At 41.0% G+C, this 23,846-nt stretch overlaps 1 protein-coding gene across 1 annotated transcript in view; it reads left to right on the forward strand.

Annotated features, from left to right (window-relative positions):
- Positions 1-13,465, forward strand: part of fam172a (family with sequence similarity 172 member A) — a 538,430-nt gene extending 524,965 nt beyond the window's left edge. The window contains 1 exon segment of the mRNA XM_034170053.1: positions 11,149-13,465. Coding sequence (XP_034025944.1) covers positions 11,149-11,309 — 161 coding nt within the window. The 3' untranslated portion in view covers positions 11,310-13,465.
- Positions 13,466-23,846: the final 10,381 nt, after the last annotated feature.

Below are 23,846 nucleotides of genomic sequence, written 5' to 3' on the forward strand. Positions count from 1 at the left end.
ATGCACTGTTACGTGCAATAGCGCACAACAATGCAGAACATTATTCTTGACCGTGCGTAATGGTTCCTGATAATTCTCCAACAACACGTGCCACTAATCGTAACACATGGTAACAGGTTGCAGCAGTTCCTGAGGACACCTAATGCCTCTGCCCTGAATCATCACATTCGTGATCAGCAGCCAAAAATGTATACATCGTGGCATTCGTGACTTGCCGTTGTTATGTGTAAACACAGCATTAGTGAGATATGTACATTCTTGTGAAGTAGTTAGGGCTATGACCATGCAAGCTGTGTTTTTGTGTCCTGCTGCTATACACATAAGTGGAACATCTGATTGTCGTACATGTGTCCACCTGTTTGTTGCATGCGTGCGTGTGTGTGTTTATTATACATAGGAGTAGATGGACTGACAATTTTTTATTTTTAATAAATTTGCTTTTTCATGTTGTCATTATGGGGTGTTGTGAGTAGAATTTCGAGGGGAAAAAAATGAATGTACTTCATTTTGGAATAACGCTGTAACATAACAAAATGTGCTGTGCAACGGATTGACCAGCAGTGGCACACGATGCTTTCGGTTTGATTGCATGGTCCCACATATGGTCCCACTGTAGTCAGAGTGGGACCATATGTACGCTGGCAGTGTTAAATTAACACTGTCAGTGTTAGTTTTATACTGGTGAATTTACTGTGTACTGACTGTATTGAGACAAGCTACTCAGAACCTGGCTTCACATGTAGTATGAGCCCAAAATTGAATCTTGAACTTCAATATCTTAATGCAGTCTTTTATAGAGGCTTTCATCTCTACTATAACATTTCACTATGAGTCCAATGCAAGAAGTGAACAGGGAAAAGGTGTAACCAGTGTCTCTTTTAAGTGTCACGTGCAGCTGTTTCTCCTCTTATTGTAAAATCTATCACCCTATTTCAGCACAGCAGCGCAAAACAAGTGACACTGAGAGGTGTCATCATAGGGGACGGTGTGTTTAGGCTTTCGATTTTTACTGAAGAGGAGAGGGGGGAAGTCTGACACTGGTATCAAATAGCCTGCACTGTCCTTGGATCAGGGTTATCTTGTAAATACTCTGCTCCAGGTCTATAAACACGAGGGTCCTTTATGACAGCCAAGGCCACTCATTCAAGTTAAAATATAAAAGCACTCAGTGCAGTCTTAGTGTCTGGGTACGGCAGGCGGTAGGTGGGGAAGGATAAATGTTGAGATGGAAACGAGGAAGAAAAAAATCGTATAGAGTTAAGGGTTGTTGTTTTTAGGTTTCTTTGTTTGTGCTTACCAATTTGTTTTTCCTCCCTGTCTGAAATTGTGATATGGAATATATAGCAGCGGACATCAGGTACTGAATTCAACAAGTTAATGTGATACTCCCCTTTTTCTGGGCTGTACTTTGTTTCTCTTTCTGTATTTTATTCAGAATAAATCCAGAGTCTGCTCAGTGGGTCTTGAAGCGAGTGATTCAGGTGCCTTATTTTTGTCCAACGACAACACACACTAATAAGCAGAGTAATTAAAAGCAGTACAAGGGAGAACAGGCGGAAGGGGGGTAAGCACATTTGGGAGGCAGCCGTAATTCGTGTTTTTGTTTGTTTTTATGAAATGAGCTGTGGTGTGAGAATGTCCACAATGTGTATATTTTGTTTTTGATATGCTTTCTAGTGAATGTATGTGTGACTTTATTTTTTTAAGAAGAAGAAACAAGATGAAGTATAACGAAGTCGGATTACACCTGCTACAGTGTGTATTGTTTTCACCCTTTATGGAAATTGAGGGGAGGTGGTGGTGAGGGGTCAAATTTAGATTTAATTAGCTTTTCAGCTGAAGAGGTCTCGCTGTTGTTGCAGATGACAGAGTTGCTCTGGCAGTCAGGCTGACTAGCCGTCACCTGCCTACGCTCTGGTTGACCTTGTCTCCAGTGGCAACATGTCCCTCTCCCTTTGACAGACAGCCACGTGGGACAAAAACAACATTATTGACCTTTATGCATGTTACCTAACAAAATGACAACATGCACAACCGACAGCATCTGCGCATGCTTACAGACGGGGACAAGCGTACAGACTGTTTGCACTGACATTGTGGGCACGCATAGCCCCACACAGACAGGCACTGCGACAGATCATCTAATATCAGAGAGCGGCGGGGCGGAAATCCAATCGTCTGACAACCAGGATACAGATAGCGATTCCCCACCACTGATCCATGCAACAGATAGTTTCCACAAACAGCAGCCTGCTTAGCTTACAGCCAGCCATGCTCCGCACCGCGCCAGAATATGCCGTTCACATTCACATCAAGATAAACAAAAGCTTAGGTTACCGTCGATAGGAAATTGATAAGAAAATGTTTGTGTTAGATTATTTAATGAAAACTTTGATGAGAGGAAATGAGAAAATGCATCTCCATGTCATAATATCACATATGTCATTCCTGAAAGCTTTTCTGTTTTTTCTCTTTCATTGTTGAGCACCTTTAAAAAAAAAAAAATTTGAATCTCATTAAATGTTTAACCCAAATGTCAGGATATTTGATTAAGCACTTTAAAGAAATTCAATTCAGACAAAGCGTTGTGTGATTGCTCCACATTTCCCCCGTCTCAAAGTTCTCTTAATATGTATTTATATTATAAATCAAGTAAAGAGATATGGCCCCCTTCACATCAATGTAATTATGAATCACAAAAAAAGATTTTGATTCCAATAAAATAGGCCATTTGTACACAAGCAATTAACTGGTGCTGTTTTAAATAATTTTACCCAGATGGAAACTAATTACAGGCGGCACGCTTTGATTCTGTCTTTCTGTCGGAGTATCACTCGGGGCGTCACTTTGGCTTTTCAGTCACCTAGTATTTGTTTTGAAATTTGTGACAATCAGAGGCGATTACCATTTGTAACAGCGTGCAGCGTTTTGTGCACAGGGAAGAAAGTATGGCCCATAGCTATGGAGGAGCTCAAAACTCTCCCCCTCTGTTACCTCATTGCACTCAAATGATAACAACCGTGTGTGTGTGTGTGTGTGTGTGTGTGTGTGTGTGTGTGTGTGTGTGTGTGTGTGTGTGTGTGTGTGTGTGTGTGTGTGTGTGTGTGTGTGTGTGTGTGTGAGCGAGAGAGAGAGACTGGGTGCTTGCAAGTGATGAGTGTGTGCGAGTGTCAGCATTTGGTAGCAGTGTAGTCGGAGGCAGATCAAACAGTCAGTCAATTACTTTGAGAGGGCTCCAGTGGATGCAACTAGGAGGAGGAGGAGGCTAAATGTCCAGGATCAAATGCTCTCCTCTGCCTGTCACATAACAAGTCAGCATCACCAGAGTCCCAGTGGTTAAACACAGGGCGAAGGTGAGAATCCCAGAGGCCAACATGGAAACCCTGAGCACAGAAAGTAGAACTTTCCCTGCAGGGATTCTTTTTGGACTCTGGCTTTTCTTGCACCACAGTGATACTTTATCATTGCACTTTGTTTGTGTGTTCCATGACCTCACATTTGCAGCTCGTTGCTGTCATTCTGCTTTTTGTCAGGACTGCCTGTGCCTGGCAATAATCTAAAGCACATTTTTAAAAATAAAGATTTTTTTTTCTATTTTTGACTTCAAAAATACAGACTGGCAGCGTGTCCAGGGTGTGCCCCACCTCTTGAACAATGATGTCTGAGATAGGCTCCAGCCCCCCTGTGACCCTTTAGCTGGTATATGCAGGCTTAAAAAGTAGATGGATGGACTTCACAAGTGAGAACATGTTTATGTCCAAAACCTCCACACCCCCACCTCCACTCTCATGGGGGGGTCTAGGACAATTTGTCTGCTTAAGGTCACAGACAGAAATGCACATGTAATGCAAATTCATAACAACTCACTTACTGAACAATCAGTATTAATTCAAAGATCAATATTTTTCTTTGGATGAAGAGAAAAGGGTGAAAAAACTACAGTGAAAGTTATATATGTGTTAATGTTAATTGTTGCTAAAAATTGAAAACCCCAAACATACAAATTTGTAATTAATCAATTTATTCTTTTGCAGTGTGTGTGTGCTTAGGTGCATGTGGAGGCATTTCTCAGTCTTTCTTATAAACAAATGGGCGGCACAGAAAAAAAAAAAGTTTGGGAACCACTTGGAGGTTAAAAGCCTTGTGGGCTTGGAACCTTGGGATCCTTAGTTTGAATCCTGGTTTGACCAGAAAATCTGTAATGTCCACTGGTCAGTGTCCTAAATTTCGGAGTTTCTCCTGATGTGCAGTTGAGCACCTTTGCATAGCAGCACACTGTGTGTGAATGTGAGGCATCATTATAAAGTATGTTGAGCATCAGCATCATATGGAAAAGCACAACAGAAAGGCTGTCATCCACAGTAAACTTTACTATTTAGACACAACGAATCTCTCAAAATGAGGACATGCTCCTTATTACAGCATTGTCAACAAAGTTAGATCAGCCAAGTACACGTTATAATTGAACTGATTAAAATAGAAGAGCTCATCATCTGTTATGCCTTCTAACAATGCATGAGGGGAAAATTGTTGATAAGCTAAAAATTCTTTTAGCAAGAGATTAAAATTGAGGTTTAAAGTAGCACTCTTTGGCTGTTTATGGCTTTTACTTTGCACACAAGATACAGCCAGATGACACCTCATCGATCGCTACATCTTTTAAAGATATTACTTTGATTTGCAGCATTGCTGAGGTAATTCTCACTCTCTCCGTCATTCTTTAGTGGGTAGTGAAGCCCGGTCATTGAGGTTCCTCCTCTAAATCAGCGGCCACATCTCTGCTTTGACAACATCCATTAGGTCCGACACACTTTGGCCATTAAAGAAATAGTGATTGCTGGCTGTTAAAGGCCCGTGTGAGAGTCTGTGTGAGAGGGTTGTTGGGAGGTGGACTTTATCTTAGAGCCTCTTCCATGTAGAGGGGTGGGGCTTAAAGCTGAGTCATTGGAGGAACACAGGCTCATCTGCATATTGGCGCAGAGACGCCCCCATGGTGACCTCGTACTGCGATGGGAGAGGGCGGAGAGGCTGGCGGCGTTCCGGAGGAGTTCACTGCCAGTTCAGGGTGAACAAGAGAGCGCTGCGGCATTGATCGCTTCTGCGGGAGTTTAAAAGAAAAAAAAAGAGGACAAAACAGGAGTAAAAACACCAGTGAGGGAGAGAATGATGAGAAGGGGAAAACTGAGCAGGAGGTGGAAAAAGATCAGGGTCTCAAATTGGATATAAATGATAGATTAAAGGTGTGAGAGGGCCGTGTCTTTGTTTTTGTGGTGTGCGTGTTATGTTGAGCCTTACACAGGTAGTGGAGTCACTCAGAGTACCAGGTTATTGACTCCTGTGATTGCCAAGCCAGTAAATTTGACCCAAGGCATTGACTGGAGCCTGCTTCCTATATAATGTGCACTGCCAAGCCTTCTCTCAGAGAGATTGAGAACGCTGTACATTCCTGTGTGCACAGAGTGATGGAGCACACTACCAACACTCAACAAAAATATAAACGCAACACTTTTGGTTTTGCTCCCATTTTGTATGAGATGAACTCAAAGATCTAAAACTTTTTCCACATACACAATATCACCATTTCCCTCAAATATTGTTCAAAACCAGTCTAAATCTGTGATAGTGAGCACTTCTCCTTTGCTGAGATAATCCATCCCGCCTCACAGGTGTGCCATATCAAGATGCTGATCAGACGCCATGATTAGTGCTCAGGTGTGCCTTAGACTGCCCACAATAAAAGGCCACTCTGAAAGATCACACAGCACAATGCCACAGATGTCTCAAGATTTGAGGGAGCGTGCAATTGGCATGCTGACAGCAGGAATGTCAATCAGAGCTGTTGCTCGTGTATTGAATGTTCATTTCTCTACCATAAGGCATCTCCAAAGGCGTTTCAGAGAATTTGGCAGTACATCCAACCAGCCTCACAACCGCAGACCACGTGTAACCACACCAGCCCAGGACCTCCACATCCAGCATATTCACCTCCAAGATCATCTGAGACCAGCCACTCGGACAGCTGCTGAAACAATCGGTTTGCATAACCAAAGAATTTCTGCACAAACTGTCAGAAACCATCTCAGGGAAGCTCATCTGCATGCTCGTCATCCTCATCGGGGTCTCGACCTGACTCCAGTTCATCGTCGTAACCGACTTGAGTGGACAAATGCTCACATTCGCTGGCGTTTGGCACGTTGGAGAGGTGTTCTCTTCACGGATGAATCCCGGTTCACACTGTCCAGGGCAGATGGCAGACAGCGTGTGTGGCATCGTGTGGGTGAGCAGTTTTCTGATGTCAATGTTGTGGATGGAGTGGCCCATGGTGGCGGTGGGGTTATGGTATGGGCAGGCGTCTGTTATGGACGAAGAACACAGGTGCATTTTATTGATGGCATTTTGAATGCACAGAGATACCGTGACAAGATCCTGAGGCCCATTGTTGTGCCATACATCCAAGAACATCACCTCATGTTGCAGCAGGATAATGCACGGCCCCATGTTGCAAGGATCTGTACACAATTCTTGGAAGCTGAAAATGTCCCAGTTCTTGCATGGCCGGCATACTCACCGGACGTCACCCATTGAGCATGTTTGGGATGCTCTGGACCGGCGTATACGACAGCGTGTACCAGTTCCTGCCAATATCCAGCAACTTTGCACAGCCATTGAAGAGGAGTGGACCAACATTCCACAGGCCACAATTGACAACCTGATCAACTCTATGCGAAGGAGATGTGTTGCACTGCATGAGGCAAATGGTGGTCACACCAGATACTGACTGGTATCCCCCCCCCCCCCCCCCCCAATAAAACAAAACTGCACCTTTCAGAGTGGCCTTTTATTGTGGGCAGTCTAAGGCACACCTGTGCACTAATCATGGTATCTAATCAGCATCTTGATATGGCACACCTGTGAGGTGGGATGGATTATCTCAGCAAAGGAGAAGTGCTCACTATCACAGATTTAGACTGGTTTGTGAACAATATTTGAGGGAAATGGTGATATTGTGTATGTGGAAAAAGTTTTAGATCTTTGAGTTCATCTCATACAAAATGGGAGCAAAACCAAAAGTGTTGCATTTATATTTTTGTTGAGTGCATGAACCCAACTCTCAGTACTCCACACTTAACTAACTTACTAATCACTAATAACTTACATGCACTTATGCACGTGCACACACAATATCTCCATTAATGCTTCCAAGCAAGGGTCAATCTAATAAACATGGGGTCGACACAGTGGTCATCAGAGGGCCGTCTGGGGTGAGACAACCTTTAAGGTGCTTCTTAATTGTATCTCTGCAGCCTTCTAGTCTGGATTTTTATAGCTGCTTCCACATTCACTGAGGAGAAGGGAGGACACTAACAGAGGACAAGGAAGGAACTGAAGATACTATGCAGATTATAAATGGTAAATGGACTGCATTTATATAGCTCTTTTCCATCTGCATCAGATGCTCAAAGCGCTTTACAATTATGCCTCACATTCACCCCTGATGTCAAGGTGCTGCCATACAAGGCGCTCACTACACACCGGGAGCAATAGGGGATTAGTGATTAGTGATTTTCCAGTCAGGTGGGGATTTGAACCCATGATCTTGTGGACTCAAGCCCAACACCTTAACCACTAGACCATCACCTCCCCTGTTGTTTTTTATACTTTTTATCTGCTGATTCTTTTGACAAAGGCTCGCTCATACCCTTGTTGTTAATCCTCTTAAAGAAGGCTCACTGACTCACTCATCTTCAACCACTTACTCCAATTAAGGGTCACTGGGAGCTGGAGCCTATCCCGGCAGTTATAGGGCGTGAGGCAGAGTCAGTGGCGGCTGGTGAAAAACAGTCTTGGTGGGGCTGCTGTGCCAATAGATTCCCTTGCCTTGTCCAATACAGGCATTCAAGTGAACAGTCAGAAAATTACTACAATTCCACAATAATCATTTCATGTCCTTCTCAAAATCAGCAGTTTTACAGATAAAGTTAACCATTTACAGCTATATTAGGCCCCATTTCTACTTTGGAAAGGAACAGCATCAAATACAACACTCAAGTTCTTGAGCAAAGAACATTTCACCATTTGACACCAATTACACACATAGTACACCAAACTGTACTGCACTGCCTTTAGCTTCAGACAAACAGATCCTGGGGTTCACAATGACACCCCCTTAACAACATAGAAATTATCACCAAATTTACACTCTTTCAAAATATGGAAAAATTCTTCAATTGACGAAAGAACATTATGTACATACTACAATGTTCACACCACCTTCAGAGAGAGAGAGAGAGAGAGAGAGAGAGAGAGAGAAAATGTGTGTGTGTGTGTGTGTGTGTGTGTGTGTGTGTGTGTGTGTGTGTGTGTGTGTGTGTGTGTGTGTGTGTGTGTGTGTGTGTGTGTGTGTGTGTGTGTGTGTGTGTGTGAGAGAGAGAGAGAGAGAGAAAATTAATGTAATATTTTGCATGAACATTACTGAGTGGAATGGAGGCAAACTAAAGAAGCTTGAAAAACTTAAAATAAATAACTTGACTAACTAATAACACCAAAATGTTAAAATTAATTAACAGTGTAGAGGACAAAGCAAATTAATTATACAAAACCACTTAATTAAATGCGTTGCTAAACTTGGGTTTGTCTTACTATAAGTGTCTTGTGTGTACGCAGTGGCTGAGTTAGAATTTCTTTAAAAAACATGCAAATTGCTATTTTAGGCTTTTGTTTTGTTTTGTTTTTAAACTGAGCAAATAATTTGTTTTAGAGTGTGGAATACTCCAGAGAATATTTCACTTCTGTGGACTGATCCTCATAACGTGTAAAGTGAAATCAAAATACCAGCATGGCTGCAGCTTTGAACGCTGTTACAAACAGCCCCGGCTTCCCCTATTACCATTATAACTGGTCTGCTGTCCCAATAAAGATCACAGCTTTGATCCCCTAAAACAAACAACCAAAAAAAAAATCACTCATTCATTTTATCTTAAATTTTCACCCTCGTTTCCACACCAGGAACAACATTCGGGAATAAATCCAAGAAGCTCGTCAGCTCACCTGAGCTGAAGAGGTGGATGCGCTCCTTTTCATCCGCGCAGATCAGCAGCCTCCATGATGTGTGCGCGCTGACAGTGTGAATGAAGCATGACACGGTTTATAACGAGTCAGACAAACGTCTCTCCTCCAACCGGGATATGCAATTGTCATTAAACCACGAGAAAGATCTGATGTGCGCACCTCCATGCGCCTCCAAAAGGATCCCCGCCAAATTTTGGTGTCATTTATTTGATTAGTTTTGTCCCGTTTTAAACCTCCGAAGAGTTCTTCAACTTACTCCAGCAAAACACATGGAGACAAAATAAAAATAAATAAGTATAACCCAAACGTCGTCGTCACCATCATCTCTTCCTGACTGACTGACTGATTGACAGCAGCAGCTGCAGCGTCACGTGTATCACTGACTGTAGCAATCTAACATTCCCGCATTTTTGTAGCAAGGGCTAAAATTCCGGTGCCCCAAAGCCATTAATTTTGGCAATGTTGATTTGCCAAATATTTATTAATTTTCCCTAGCAACTACATACAATTGGTTATTTCGCTGCACTTCAAGGGCGCTTGAATGAGCGCCCAAGACGAGGAATGATACGTTCTCTGCTTCTGTCGGTGGAAATGCACTGTTGAATGAGAGTCAGTTGGAGGAAGTGTTGTTTTAATCATTCATATTACATGTAGGCACATACTATTAAGTAAAACTGACATTGATAATATTTTTTAAATATATATTATGACTTTTCCTCTCCACATCTAGGAGGGCAGCGCCCGACCGCCCCCTATGGGCCAGCCGCCACTGGGCAGGGTACACCCTGGACAGGGTGCCAGTCTGTCACAGGACCACATATAGACAAACAAACACATTCACACCTGTATGCAAGTTCCCAATCCCAATCCTCCCACATCCAAATTTATGGGAGGAAGCCGGCGCACCCAGAGGGAACCCGCGCAGACATGGGGAGGACATGCAAACTCCACACAGAAAGGCCACAGGTAGTAATCAATCCCATGACCTTCTTGTGGTGAGGCAGTAGTGCTAACCACTAAGCCACCGTGCTGTAGGGATCTATTCATCATAAATTATTCAACAATAACAAAGTGCCTTGAATGAGCTCAGTTTGCCTGTCAGTTAGTCAATCAGATTTTATTCCTCAGATTTCTCTGTCTACTGATGAAAGTCTTCATATATTTTCAGGCCAAACTGATTCCCCCTCGAGGAAACAGGACGGCAGCTCCATTTGCTTTATCAAGTTCAGCTACAGTTGTGTTGCTAAGCAGCCAAGCTGCTAGCCAGAGGCAGGCAGAAACAAGCAATTATCTGTTAGCATTGTCGCTGAATGAGTAGCGAGCAGGAAGAGCCGCAACCATGAGCCATACTCAGCACACCGGAAACACCAGCTGCTGATACAGCCGCTGATATTCCAAAATGCATTTGCATCCAAGACGTCGCTCTGCAATATTGTGACCTCAGAGGCTGATGGGAACCTGAGGCGTCTGTACCAGATTTCAAGATCCAGTGTAACTTGGGAACCGACTAACCTGGAGGAGGCCACAGAGAAATCCAGCACTGCCCCACCACCACCACCGCTGCCGCCCAGGGCCTCCAGACCACCTGATACGCTGGCCCGTTACTTCTCCACAGCTTCAGTCTTGTCTTTCCTCAATCAGTCCTTTAGAATGAATGACTACCGCTCCACTGGTTTCGCTTAGTGCACCCATTGTGCAGAACTCTGGTTTTGTTGGAAAGCCTGAGATGGAAAAAGGGCCATGCGGTGGTGTTGATTATCACATATCCGCTTGGATAACTTATTAAGGCTTTCCCATTGGACTACAAGGTCAGAGGCTGTCATGGCTCTCATGCATAAGGTCCAATACTCGCACAGAGAAAGTTCAGCCACAGCCATTATAAAAAGAACAGAGCATGGTTCTCTTATCTGATTGTGCTTCTCTCACTTTCACTTTTTTTTTCTTTTTACCTTTCCTCATTGTGCTTGGAGGATGTTTGATTTAATCCACCATGCAGTTTGTTTGGCTGCAGCCTCAGTACAAGCAAATCATTTTTAACTCTGCTCACACGTATGCATGTGTGTGTCTTTTTACGTGCAGGTACTGAGAGGCACGAGCTGACCTCCTGGATGAGTTTCAACTCTATCTTTGGGTTCTTCACTGAGCTCCTGGAGGCCAAAGAAGACGAGGAGGCGGAGGAGACTTCCAGTGCAGTCACCACGCGCAGCAGCTCGCTCAAAAACAAACATCAAGATTTGTAGAGGAGCAACAACGAGTTGGAAGAAGACACCGGGGAAAGAGTGGCAAAGGATCAGAGAGGGAAACTGCAGAAAAGAGAAGGCCAGGGTTCTAGATCCTTGTCTCTCTTTGAACTCCCTCCATCTTTCCTCCCTGTCTGCTCTCCCTGAGGGTCATCTCTCCCATCCGGCCCTCTCTGGCTCCCTCCATGCATACACAGAGTGTTGTTGTTGTTGTTGTAAGAGATGAGTACAGGGTCACCATGTATACATCACAATAACGTTTTGCATTACTTCTAGATGAGCGCAACTGTCAAAGCAATATGGCCCGAGTGTTAGCGCTTCCCGCGGGCTGCGGCCCGGCTGTGGGTACGAGCTCCGGCAGCATAGATTAAGGCTGACAGGCGCTGTGCACAATGCTCTGTGGTGCACCTCTAATTATCCTGACATCAGCCTGAACTGAGCTAATACCCCGCCTGCCCTCCATTCTGCACCGCTTCGTCTCTCCCGCCGCCCCCGTCAATCCTAAAGTGTGCACGTTTTATCCCTAAATCAGCTCGCACTCTGTCTTCTGCTAAGGTTTGATATCATTTCAGCTTGGCCCTTCCTTCTTATTATTTTTTTCAAGCCTTTGTCCATCACAGATATTTTAAAAGAAGTGAACAGAAATTGTTTTAATTACTTTGCCGTTGTTTAGTTTTAAAGCAGGATATTGTTTTATGGTTTTGTTTCATTCAGGATGTGGTGCGTGTCAGCTTTACAACTTGGCCACCTTTGTGTGGAATGTGGTTCTGACCCATGCCCTATAATTCTAGGCTGGGGTGTTTATAATAACAGGTTCTTTTTCTTTCATTTTGAGTTACATTTGAATGCACTTCCTCAAACACTTTTTGCCTCATTTGAAACCATAATTCTCTGAGCTGTCTTTACATCTTTGTGTTTGATTTGCAAAAACTCTGAAGAGTCTGTCTCTACATTTATTATTATTTTAAAAAAATAAAGTTTCCACCAATTTGATATCCTTGAAATTGATGTCTCTGTGTGATTGAATGTGATAAAACAAATAAAACAAATACAACCTGTACTGAATATGGAGAATTTAGGACGATGAGCACATTTAAAATTGGTTAAAGTGGTGTGTTGAGGGATATCTCATTTTAACAGGAGGCAGAAGTCAGCTCACAACACTCATAAAGCCTCAATATATCGCTTTACACATGTCAGGAAATCCACCGTTTCAATATTATTCTAAGCCTGAATGATATTTCTTTAGGTGGTCGTGAAATATATCCATTTTTTTCCCTGTTCTCCCTCCTTCCACCAAAGTATACGACTCGTGCTTAGAAGTGACAAAGTCAGCTCCCTGCTAAATCTTACTATGTGACACAAACATCAGCTTTTTTTTTTTCGCCCACAACGCTGCACGTTATAAACCACTCGAGGCTTAATCGAGTGCTTTCCTAATGTGTATTGACATTTGCGAAAACTTGAACCGGATACCTTAAATACCTTCTTGCATACTTTCTTCCTCTAAATAATTACCATTGTTTAAGTTTTGCCCTGAAATGCTTTTCTCTTCTGCCCGTTGTGCCAATGGTTTAAAGCTTTTGCGGATTATCTTTCCTCCATAATGAGACAAGTGTGGCTGATGGTTGCAGGCATAATTTACTTTTAATTTGATTCTCATCTCTCCAGGTTTCAGCAAAGAAGTCTGCTTATTATTTGATTGGATGAGGTTCATTTCACGATACCATTGCTCTTCTTTGCTACTCACTCAGTTCATTTTTCACTCTATAATTTGTATATTGTTGCCTTAGGAATAAACAAGACACTGCTCACTGTTTTTTAATAATATCCAGCAAGCCATATGTGAGTGGAGAAGTACAAGCAGCCTAAATCCAAAGCACAGTCTACAAATAAAAGAATGGTTTTATCTATTTCTTTTGGAAGTGTTTTTTTTTTTACTTTTCTTATATTTTATTTTTTGCAGGTATTCTACGAAACCTATTTGGCCTTTTTTGAAGACTTTTATAAACCAGCCTACATTTTCCATATAGGCTTTTTTTTCTTACTTTATTTTGAATTTCTTTCAAAATGTTTTTTGAAGTTACAGCATCTTGCTCTCACTTTTACATTGCTGCAGTTTTTGTAATGACTGAATAAAACTTTGCAATGCAAATAAAATGAAATTTTGTGTTGTTTTTATGCATATTCCTCATTTTCATTGCATGTATTTTATTTTCAATCTGCTGTTAACTGCATTTTTTGAACAACCAAATGTTTGAGTTCTGACTTTCTTTTCCTCTGAAGTTTCTGATAAGTTTGGAATTCTTACTTAAAATATTTTTTTTAATGCCCATTTTTGGTTTTATTGAATAGTTCCAGTAAAATGGGAGCTACAAAGACTCATGCAACATATGAATGTGAGTGCATCAGCAGTGCACCCAATCTGGCATTTTTCTTCTGAATTCTGCCCTTTTCCTCAGAACTCTCATACTGAGTTTCATTTCAGAATTCTAACCATTTCTTCCTAAAATGTGATTATTAAAATTCTTATTTAATATTTTTCATCATAGTGATGCCTTCTCTCCAGTTTCAGAATTCAGACATTTTTTTCCCCCTCTTCATACTGAATTATTTCCCAAGAGAATTCTGACACACACAAACACAATATACTTTTACTTTTTAAAAATGAGATTTTGGGATCCCCCTCCTAATTTCTACTATGTACATGTTCTCACAAAATTCTGAAAATTTTCTTCAAAACTGTAATGAATCCACCCCAGTAATCTCTGGAGCTGGACTTTCTTTTTTTCTTTCATCAAGCAAACTTTTTATTCAAAGTGACCCCCCCCCCCCCCCCATCAGAATTCTATCTCTGATGGGTTTTTTTCCCCTGACAACCTTAATAGGTTTTTTCCCCATGTATTGTTGCAATCCTTTACCTTAAGAATTTGTAAAATGATGACAGAAAAATGGAGCAACAAGTGAAAATCTGAATAATTTCATTAAACACTAAGTTTCCCTCGTTTCAGATCGAACCACAAATGTGACTTGGTTTCAGTATAGTTTGAAAGAGCTACAGAGTTTCACGAACTAAACTTTTTAAATATATAGTTTTAAAAAAAATCTTCAAAGTTATGTCTGCTGGTATAAACTGTAAACGGTAATTCCTTGTTTTTGCTTATTAATTTTGTCAAAGTGATGCCCCACCCCAGCCACCCTTCCCAGTGAGATTTTACGGCATCATTTCTTTTCACGTGTAATGATCTTAAACATTTGTCGAGTTGTCTCTCCCTCCTTGATCCGTTTGAGGTAGCATTTGATTTTTCTACCGGATATTTATCAATGATGTCACGCGTGTCCGCTCCCGTCTGCAGCCGCTTCCCAAAACTGGAAAAGTTGACTTGCTTCTTCAAAGTTAGCACGTGTGAAATTTTAATAAGTGTGACTGATTGCATTGTGCTCGTTGCTTTTGTTGTTAGTCCCCAGTTACAGGCGGTCCAGCGCTAATAAAGCAAAATAACATCAGCTGCTGAGATTTGCCACGAAATCCTGCGCACGGGGGGTCTGCGCTGAGATGCAGGACTTTTTTTTTTTTTTTTTTTTTTTTTTTTTTTTTTTTGGTGGGGTCCTTAACTTTTTTTTTTAAGTAAGTGGACCCCTGTGCGCTGGCGCAGGCTGATATTTCAATTTTCACTTTAAAGGACTTGTCACGCTTGCTTGCGCGCTCTGATGTACATTCGTGACAAAAAGGAAAGAAAAAAAAATCCTCTTTGCAAAGGAAACAGCAAGGAAAGTTGGAATGTCACCTCTCTCTCTCTCTCTCTTCCCCCCCCCCCCCCCCCCCCCCCCCCCAGCGGATCACTGACAGATCACTATTTGCATAATTATATGCTCAGCTCAGAAGAGAAAACTAACCCCCAAATTTTACGGGTCAACTAACTGCAACAATCAATGTTTCATCGCGTATGCGAAAAGGGAGGAAAATATCTTTTAACAATCCTGATATCGAATTCATTCCTATCATTTTATTGGCATGACTACTTATCAGAATATTACCAATTTTTTTTTTAATGGAAATTCACACCCACCCGCGCCTCTCTATCTCGTTCTCTGTGTACTTTTTTTTATCCACTGGCTGAGACAGAAAGTGTGCTTTTAAGCAGCTTTGGGGCGCATTGAAGATTGTATCCCTTCTTTTCTCTCTGCGTTGTTTCTTCCCTTTAATATGAGCTCCGTAAACCGGAGCAGCAGCGCGCAATGGCCAGTTTGGTAAGGCGTCATTACATATTCATTGAGCTGCAGAGAAACCATTTAATCCACTGGAAACAACTATGTGCTTTCTCTGTTCTAATAAGGACTCGGCTGAAACGAGAAGACATCACACTGAGGAGTGGACTTTGGAAATGTTGGTGTTGGTACGCCTCCCCGCTCCAAACGCGCATTCTTTTCTCACTTATGCACGGCTGCAGAAAAGACGTACTATAGCGGGTCTGACTCCCAAAAAAAAAAAAAAAAAAAGTTAAGTAAACAAGAGTTGACGCGCAATAAGCAGCCTGAGATGTTTTACGCATGCGCTTTTACGCACGCGTGATTTCACTGCATTTGGTTTCACATGATATGAATTAATAAATTTGGGTATCTGCAGAAAAAAATTAATTTTTTCTATGAAGGCAAGGCTTGTAGAGACAATATTCTGGTGCTTTATCACGCATAGATCACGGTGGTTTTCGAGGATCCTTCCACATAACAGTCAGATTGTGGGGCAGCTGCTGGCAGAGCCGTTTTACGGTGTTCAGTCCATTTGGCTTTAATAGCAGCTTTCAGGCGGACCGTTACTCTATCCCCTCACCGCCCCCTCAATTACACCTCCTCTGATACTGTGCTGGCCTAAAGACTTCTGCAGGGGAAAAAAGCTTCTGAAATGCAATCCATGTGAAGAATGGGCTCTGACTTTTAAGATTCAGGACTGCGCTCTGTGATGGGTTCACTGTTAGTAATGAAGGAGGGAGGAGAGGAAGTCGAACACAGCTCATTGGCCTGCTTTAACAGGCCACCGACTACTTACTGGGGAAAATTGGTCGTTTAGTTTTGATGAATGGGAGCCGTGATGAAGGAGCTGTGTGGAGGCCTGTGGCCGCGGCCTTTGTCAGTCTCAAATGTGACTGCCTACCTGAAAACCGAACGACAACAATATTATTTTGCACTCTGCTGTTCTGTTGCGCTGATAATGTCGAGGTTAATTTCACAGAATGTCTGCGTGTGTGGAGGCATCTAGCCACGCAAAACTTTATATATATATTTATATATATATCTGTTCTTTCCAGAAAAGAACAGACTATTATTACTGCATATTTATTTAAATGTATATATTTTATGTGTTACTGTCATGTGACTCTAAGACCTTTGTATTTAGGTTTATGCGTCTCATGTGTCTTTTTATTTTGTAATGGCTTTAATAATTTTCAAAAATAATTCACAAGTATTTATATTTTTATTACCTATATCAGGCTTGTCTTTACGGAAGCGTATTGCATTCACTGGATAAAAAAAAAAAAAAATAGACCACTGATCAAATGCTAACAGTATTTTTTGTTTTGTGCTTTTATCCTTTGACTTTAAAATAATTGGTTAAACGCGCCCTGTTTTTTTTCAGTTAATCCCATTTATGTAATTCATTGCGCTATAATGTTAAAATAAATTATTAAAAAATCAGCAACGCACAATGCAGTACACATTTTAAGATCGACTACACCTTATAAAATGATGTATTTTGGTTTGACTGGTATCAGGATAGTAATCAAGAATATATTAAGAGAAGTAATGGTTATTTGTAGGTCTCAGAAGTAAAACAAAATACGTTTTCATCATTTTAAAACGTCCTGCTTTTAAACGAATAGTGAGACAAATTAAATATTTTAATCACTCCAGTTTTTTAAATCAATATTAGGCTATAACAATTTTAAACGAAAATCTAGTTGGTGTTCATTTAATTCAGTCTGTTTTTAAAGCAAAAAAAAAAAAATCAAATAGTTGTAAACGTTTGTTTGAGAAAATAGGTTGTTCTGAGAAATTCTGAAAACATATTTTAAAGACATTTAGATTGATTGCGTTTTTTTAATCGTGAACAAAATTAATTGCACATCATTTTAATTTAAACAACTTTAATAAACAGACGGATCTGAACTCTAAATAACACAATGTTCGAGAATATGTTTCAAACTACACAAATACAAAAACACATTCTTATCCACACATTAACTTTCAAAATATGTTTCTAATGGCAAATTCAACAAAACAAATTGTTCATAGCTTCCAGGTTTTATTCTTTAGTACGTTGAAACAAGTCTTTGCAGCCTTATCATATTCATCTTTCCAAGTTATTGTGTGTTGGACTCTGAAATTCCCTCATCTATGCGAAGGTGAACTTTTTCATATTCTACGAAAAACAAACAAACAAACAAACAAAAAAAAACGAATGAAGAGTTCATTGCTGGAAGGTTGGATTACTTCTGCAGTGAAGCACACCGTCTCTCTTTTCAGTTTAAAATGTGTGTGAGAGAGGAAAAGATGGGGGGCAAAAAAAAAGTGCATCGCGATATTAAATCACACATTATAGATGAGTTTCATCATGTGGACGAAGCCCTCCGAGGATAAACACGGCGGTGCGTGAGCACAGATTAAGATCCGAGTTATTATTACTGAGGGAGCGGCCTTCATTACATCCAGCCCAAAACGGACCAAGCTCCAAATCAAGTTATTGCCTTCCAATGAACTGAAATTAGCCAGGTCACACCGTGACAGACAGCTCGGGTGCAGAGAGGAGCTTGGAGGGATCTAGGTGCGCGGATTGGCAGGTGCAACTTTTGATGCGCATTTCATGGTTTGGAGTGAAGCTCGCTTCGCTTCAGACGCGTTAAAGGGCCTGCAGTCACCTTGCAGCCTGCACGGCTCCTCCTTCACATCCCGATGGCTTAGACTTTGTTCCATTTCTTTATCAGCCATTCAAATATAACGTTTCTCTCCTCCACAGTCTCTCCATCCGCCTGAATGGCTTCCTTTCTTGTGGCTGAGCTCCTCATTGTGTTTGCCACCTGAGTCAGCAGGGAGGATGAAAGGAAAATGATGGGAGGAAAAAGGGAGGGGGGGGAGAGGGAGGGGGGTTCGACACGCGGGGAGGGAGACACAGGCGATGATAGGAGAAAGAAGGAGGCCCCTGTGAGGAGCTGAGTGAACTTACCTGCTCCACACAGTGAGTCCTGAGCTAAGAACACAAGTTAAGAAGACTTTTTACTGTTTATCCCTGCAGCCAAAAGCTGTCAGACAGTGACAGACTCAGTCCCTCACATCCACCCTTCTCATCCTCTCCACACGAAATACACACTATTTTATTTATTATTTGCCCATTTATTACAGCTAAAATCCAGCTTTTGGCGATTTTTTTTATTCACAAAGGTTGTGAGTACATCTGCTTATTGGTATTTACTAAAACAACATATGTCATTATTTTTTTTTAGTAAAGCTTATTCAAAAATAATAATATTTAGGCTTTAATACTTCTAAAACTTTTAAAAAGCATGGAAAATTTGCTAATTATCTAATATTTATACATATATAATTAAAAGTGAGAGTAATTTTAAACTAGATGACAAAATAAATAATTTTAGTAGGTGGAAAAAATATTAAAAATACTTCATACTTAAAATAGTTTGTTTTCAGAAATGCTCTGTAATTAATAGGAAAATGTTATTTAATCACATTTTTCTTTCAATCATTTGATATCTGAGACATCATTAATAAAACTTTATGAGTTGAAACAGGAAATACACCTATAAATATCTCAACAGCATTATTTATGTAATTATTACAAACTTAGGTGAATTCTTAATTGAAGGGTTGCATTCACAAAACATAATGGAAGATCACACATTTAATCTTTGCTGGACTATTTGATGAATGGATTGTAAAATAGGATTTACGGTTGACAGTGATGAAAATAACATCAAACAAAATGTGTGTGTGTGTATATATATATATATTACACAAAATCAATAACAATTACAATCAGTTTCTTAATTTACATTAATTTAGAGAAAGTTTGTCAATGGCTTTGTGTTTGCGATTAAAAAATAGATGTTTGGTTTGAAATATATGATCACAAAACTGCATAAATCCTATTATTCTGCGTGATATGTTGTAGCATGTGGTACCTAACAGGCGACATTTACACACATCATTAACCAGTCAGTCACCGCAATCTATATCAATACAGCCTGTAAAATAAACAGAATTCCATTCATTTAAATTGTTTTAGTTTTAAATATTCTATGAATATTTAGTTTCTATTGCTTTATTCTAAGCGACACGAAAGCTGCTGTCAACTAAATTCCTCATGTGCAGAGTTAAACCTCACAGTGGAAAACATACTGTTTATATCGTTGACCACACGATCATTTCAGCCACGAATAAACATCAATAGATATGAAATGACAGCTCACTAAAGCCACCCCCCACACCAAAAAAAAAAAAAAAAAAAAAAAAAAAAAACTTTCTTTGCCTAAACGTTCCACTTGCCATAATTCCATTCAGGTTAAAAAAAAATATAATAATAAAATAAAATAAATTAAGGACGCCATGTACCACAGCGGCAGCACCTCCTGCAGCTGAAGCTTTATTTTCTTATCTCTGCGGCGCAGCGCTGCTGACCTGAAGCTCGCGCGTCAGAGGTGCATATTTGTGCTGAGGTGTTGACCTGTCAGGGGGGACTTGTTAGGACTTTAACTCCGACTGCTGGCGGTCTCCAGACATCCGGGGGTGGCATCGATTTGAAACTTGTCCTGTCTAATTTGATGATAACATCCAGCCTGGCCCGCTGCAGCACCATGGACAGCGAACTGTCCTGACCTTCACTCGCTATCAAATTACCCCCGTCTGCGCCACGCGCGGCGGGGGCCCGACACCAAGTTTACTATAGGTTGGGTGGGAGAGAGAGAGAGAGAGAGAGAGAGAGAGAGAGAGAGAGAGAGAGAGAGAGAGAGAGAGAGAGATCTAATATGTCACAGTGATCATATTTAACCAAAATGAGGCTCCATAATGTGAAGCTTTCCTTCCCTTCACCCCATCACAAAGTGCATGTTGCACAGCTTCCAAGTGCATAATGTTTCTTTTTTTCCCCCAGATTTTACAACTCATCAATCCATCACAGAAGCTCATGCGAGTCGTGCACACATTTAAATAAACGTGCGTCTCAGTGATGAGAAAAAAAAGAGGAAACATTTTAGAAGGAAAAAAATCATATAGTTACAAGCGGTAACAAGTTGATTTCGGAATGTCTAAAGTTTGAGAGTATAAGAGAGAGAGCGAGAGAGAGAGAGAGAGAGAGAGAGAGGCTGTTTGATGGAGCTCTGCAGCTTTGAGACAGCTTGTTAATTAAAACCCCAAGAGATGAAGCTCTGCAGCCACCGTCCATATCAGAGCACCGCTAACTATACTGACAGCAACTTACTTAACAAGCCTCAGTCCCATACCTTTTTTTTATCACAGGCAAGCAGTCAGATATTTTAATTCGTTAAAGTCCCACTGTGGCGCTGAAATATCTTGTTTTCTACTCAGGAAATTATGACTAAACTTCTCTGTCATTCTGGCGGGGATGGAGCCCAAATAGCTGCTTATGCTTTAAAACCCACACGTCGGCTTAAGAAAATGTGTCAAATTCGATTAAGGCAGCAAAGAAAGGGATGTCAAAAAATGGAGTGAATTAGTCTAGACACAGGTTGGATGGTATTAAATTCCTAGCTTTATATTCTGGTTTTGGAATTATCCTACCAAAAAAATTAATTCCACGCGGGCAGACATGCCTCTATAGTAAAATAAATAAATAAATAAATAGTAAATATGCCCCCCCGCCCAAAATCATTTAAATCGGTGTCCTCACGTGCTTTCTCCCACTGCGTAATTCCACCTTAACTGAACCCGCAGCTCGCCCTTTGCCTGCGCGCAATATCATTTTCACCTCCATGCGTCCGATGATGACGACTTAAGTGCAAGCAAACAAACACCAAAGCAAACACTGTGAACGTCTGCGCTCACGCACATTATTCAACTAAAATGACTGAAAAGCTGCGCGTCTAATCATGTGTGACATCAGCTCATGTAAATGGAAGGAAAGTGTTTTTTTTTTTGGTCGTAAAAAAGATGAAGCCTCATTAGGCTACTGCAGGCGCAAACCAACTGCCCAACAGGGCGAGTGAACCTTCCACAGAGAGTGTATGTGAAATTTACTTGGAGAAAAGGAATAAACAAAACACATAAACCACATTCATTCACCCGTCAGACCTTAAATCGTGCGTAAATGTTTGGAGAAATTAAAAATGTTTGCATTGTGATGTGGTTAGGTATGAGGTCGATATATATAAATATAATAGAATTTTGTTTAAAAAAGAACAAATATTACTATTTTAACTATCACTATTTTCTCCTAAACTGTAATATTTGATGGAAATGTTATATTTACATTATATATATATAACATCACATGTTGATATCGTTTGTGCGTAATACTTCAGGTGCATGCATGGATAGCATCCGAGAAAACGTGCGTGTTTATCTTCCACCGCAACAGTGCGTTTGTTGTGGATAAGTGCGTGCGTCTTTGTCAGTGAGCCCTGCACCTGATGTGTTTGCGGCTGGTCTGAGAGGTCACGGCGCTTTTTAAGACAGCTGTAAAAGCCTCTCCAAGTCTGCAACACATTCATCACCGTCACACACCGACGGGTGGACCTGCTGCTGCTTACCTGCTGGTAACCAGTCTGCAGGCAGCAAACACAGCGACTGCACTGCAGAAAACATTTCTAAGAGCCAAATTATACTAGTAAAATAAATAAATAAATAAAAATGTATATATACGTATATAGCATAAATGCCTTAAATGCTTTAAAATGTAAATTAGTTTCTCCATTAGTATTTTCATTTGGTATTAGATCTTATTCTAAAAGATATTTTAATGTATTTCTTACACAAAATCAGTTTTAAATTTTGTTTTTCTGCGGAGTCCAACTTTAGCGACTGTAGCACTTTCAAAGTTGGCTTGTTTTTACTTACATGAATGAGACGCTTTTCAAACGGGGACAATTAAAATAAATAATCACATCCTCTTAAATCACGCTGAACCTCTGCGTGCACGTTCTGCAGCACAATGATGGTCCCGAACAGAAATATCTGCCTTATTACTCATCAGTATGAATATTGAATGCATTAACTGATCGCATGCATACTTTAGTTGTTTTTTTTTCATCTTAAGACAAACAAAAATCGATACACAACACAGTGGTGCACATGGTTGCACTTTGCAGCTCTTTTTTTCTCAAAATGTGACGCTAATATATCTAAACATATATACGAGTAAAAGCAACAACAGAGAGAGAAAGAGAGCGACAGAGAGAATTTGGGGGGGGGGGGGGCTTTCCTAGTGTCAGAGGGTCCCCCAACATCGTAGAGCGCCATCTAGCAAACAAAAGTAGAAACAATAACAGCATGGGGAGGTTCTGAGAGGCTGCAGCCTTTCTTTCTTTCTTTACACGCGCGGAGATGCTATGCGGTTTTGGCTCAAACAAGCTTTGTCTATGAGTCAAGATGCAATTCCAGTTTCTATACTTCTCAAAAATTTATGTTAGAACAAAACTAATACAGGACATCATATCCAAACTCATTCATGAGAATGAGTGCACACACACACACACACACACACACATATATATATATATATACATATATATATACATATATATATATATATAGAGAGAGAGAGAGAGAGAGAGAGAGAGAGAGCATTTTCAGTCACAGACTGAGACCACCGAGGTGCACCAGAGAAAGCCATAGGAGGTCTTTCCTACCTGTGGCAGTCAGCTCTGCAGGATGAATACATAACAAACAGAGTCATTGCTTTATCAAACTTTTTTCAGGATCTGTGAGGGATATCTGAGTGGACACTATTCGAGAAATTCAGCTGGTTTTCGGTGAAAAGTTTAAAGGCTGATGAGAGATTATGGGGTGTTTCTGTCACTTTAAGGACTTCCCACGGAGCGGGACGTCACGCAGCACTCCCAGGCGGTGTCGTCTGGCTGTTTCGAGCTGAAATCATCCTAATTTAAGGCTCTGTTGACCCAGGACGTCGTGAGAGAACAGAGAAGATTCAGAAGAGGCCGGCATGAGAAGTTTATGCGGACATTCCGCTGTTAAAGGTCATTTTGTAATGAAAGAACGTGCGCGCAAATTCGCCGAATCGTTTCAGTGACGACGCTGCGAATCTGTGTGCGCCGCGACAGGAAAAACACCTCCGTGTTGAAAACCATTTGTAAAATTCAGGCGGCTTTTGATGGCTTTCAACAAGTGAGTAACTGAGAAATTGTTTAACAGCTTGGGCATGTTCCAACTTGTCCGTTAAGGTGTTTTTCCTGTCGCGACCCCCCGCGGTCGGGTGCGGCCGACATGCGACTCTGCCCGCACGTTCTTTCATTACAAAATGATCTTTAACAGTGGAATGTCCGCATAAACTCCTCA

The sequence above is a fragment of the Thalassophryne amazonica genome, chromosome 5 (assembly GCF_902500255.1).
Source record: "Thalassophryne amazonica chromosome 5, fThaAma1.1, whole genome shotgun sequence".
In the NCBI taxonomy this organism is placed as follows: Eukaryota; Metazoa; Chordata; class Actinopteri; order Batrachoidiformes; family Batrachoididae; genus Thalassophryne; species Thalassophryne amazonica.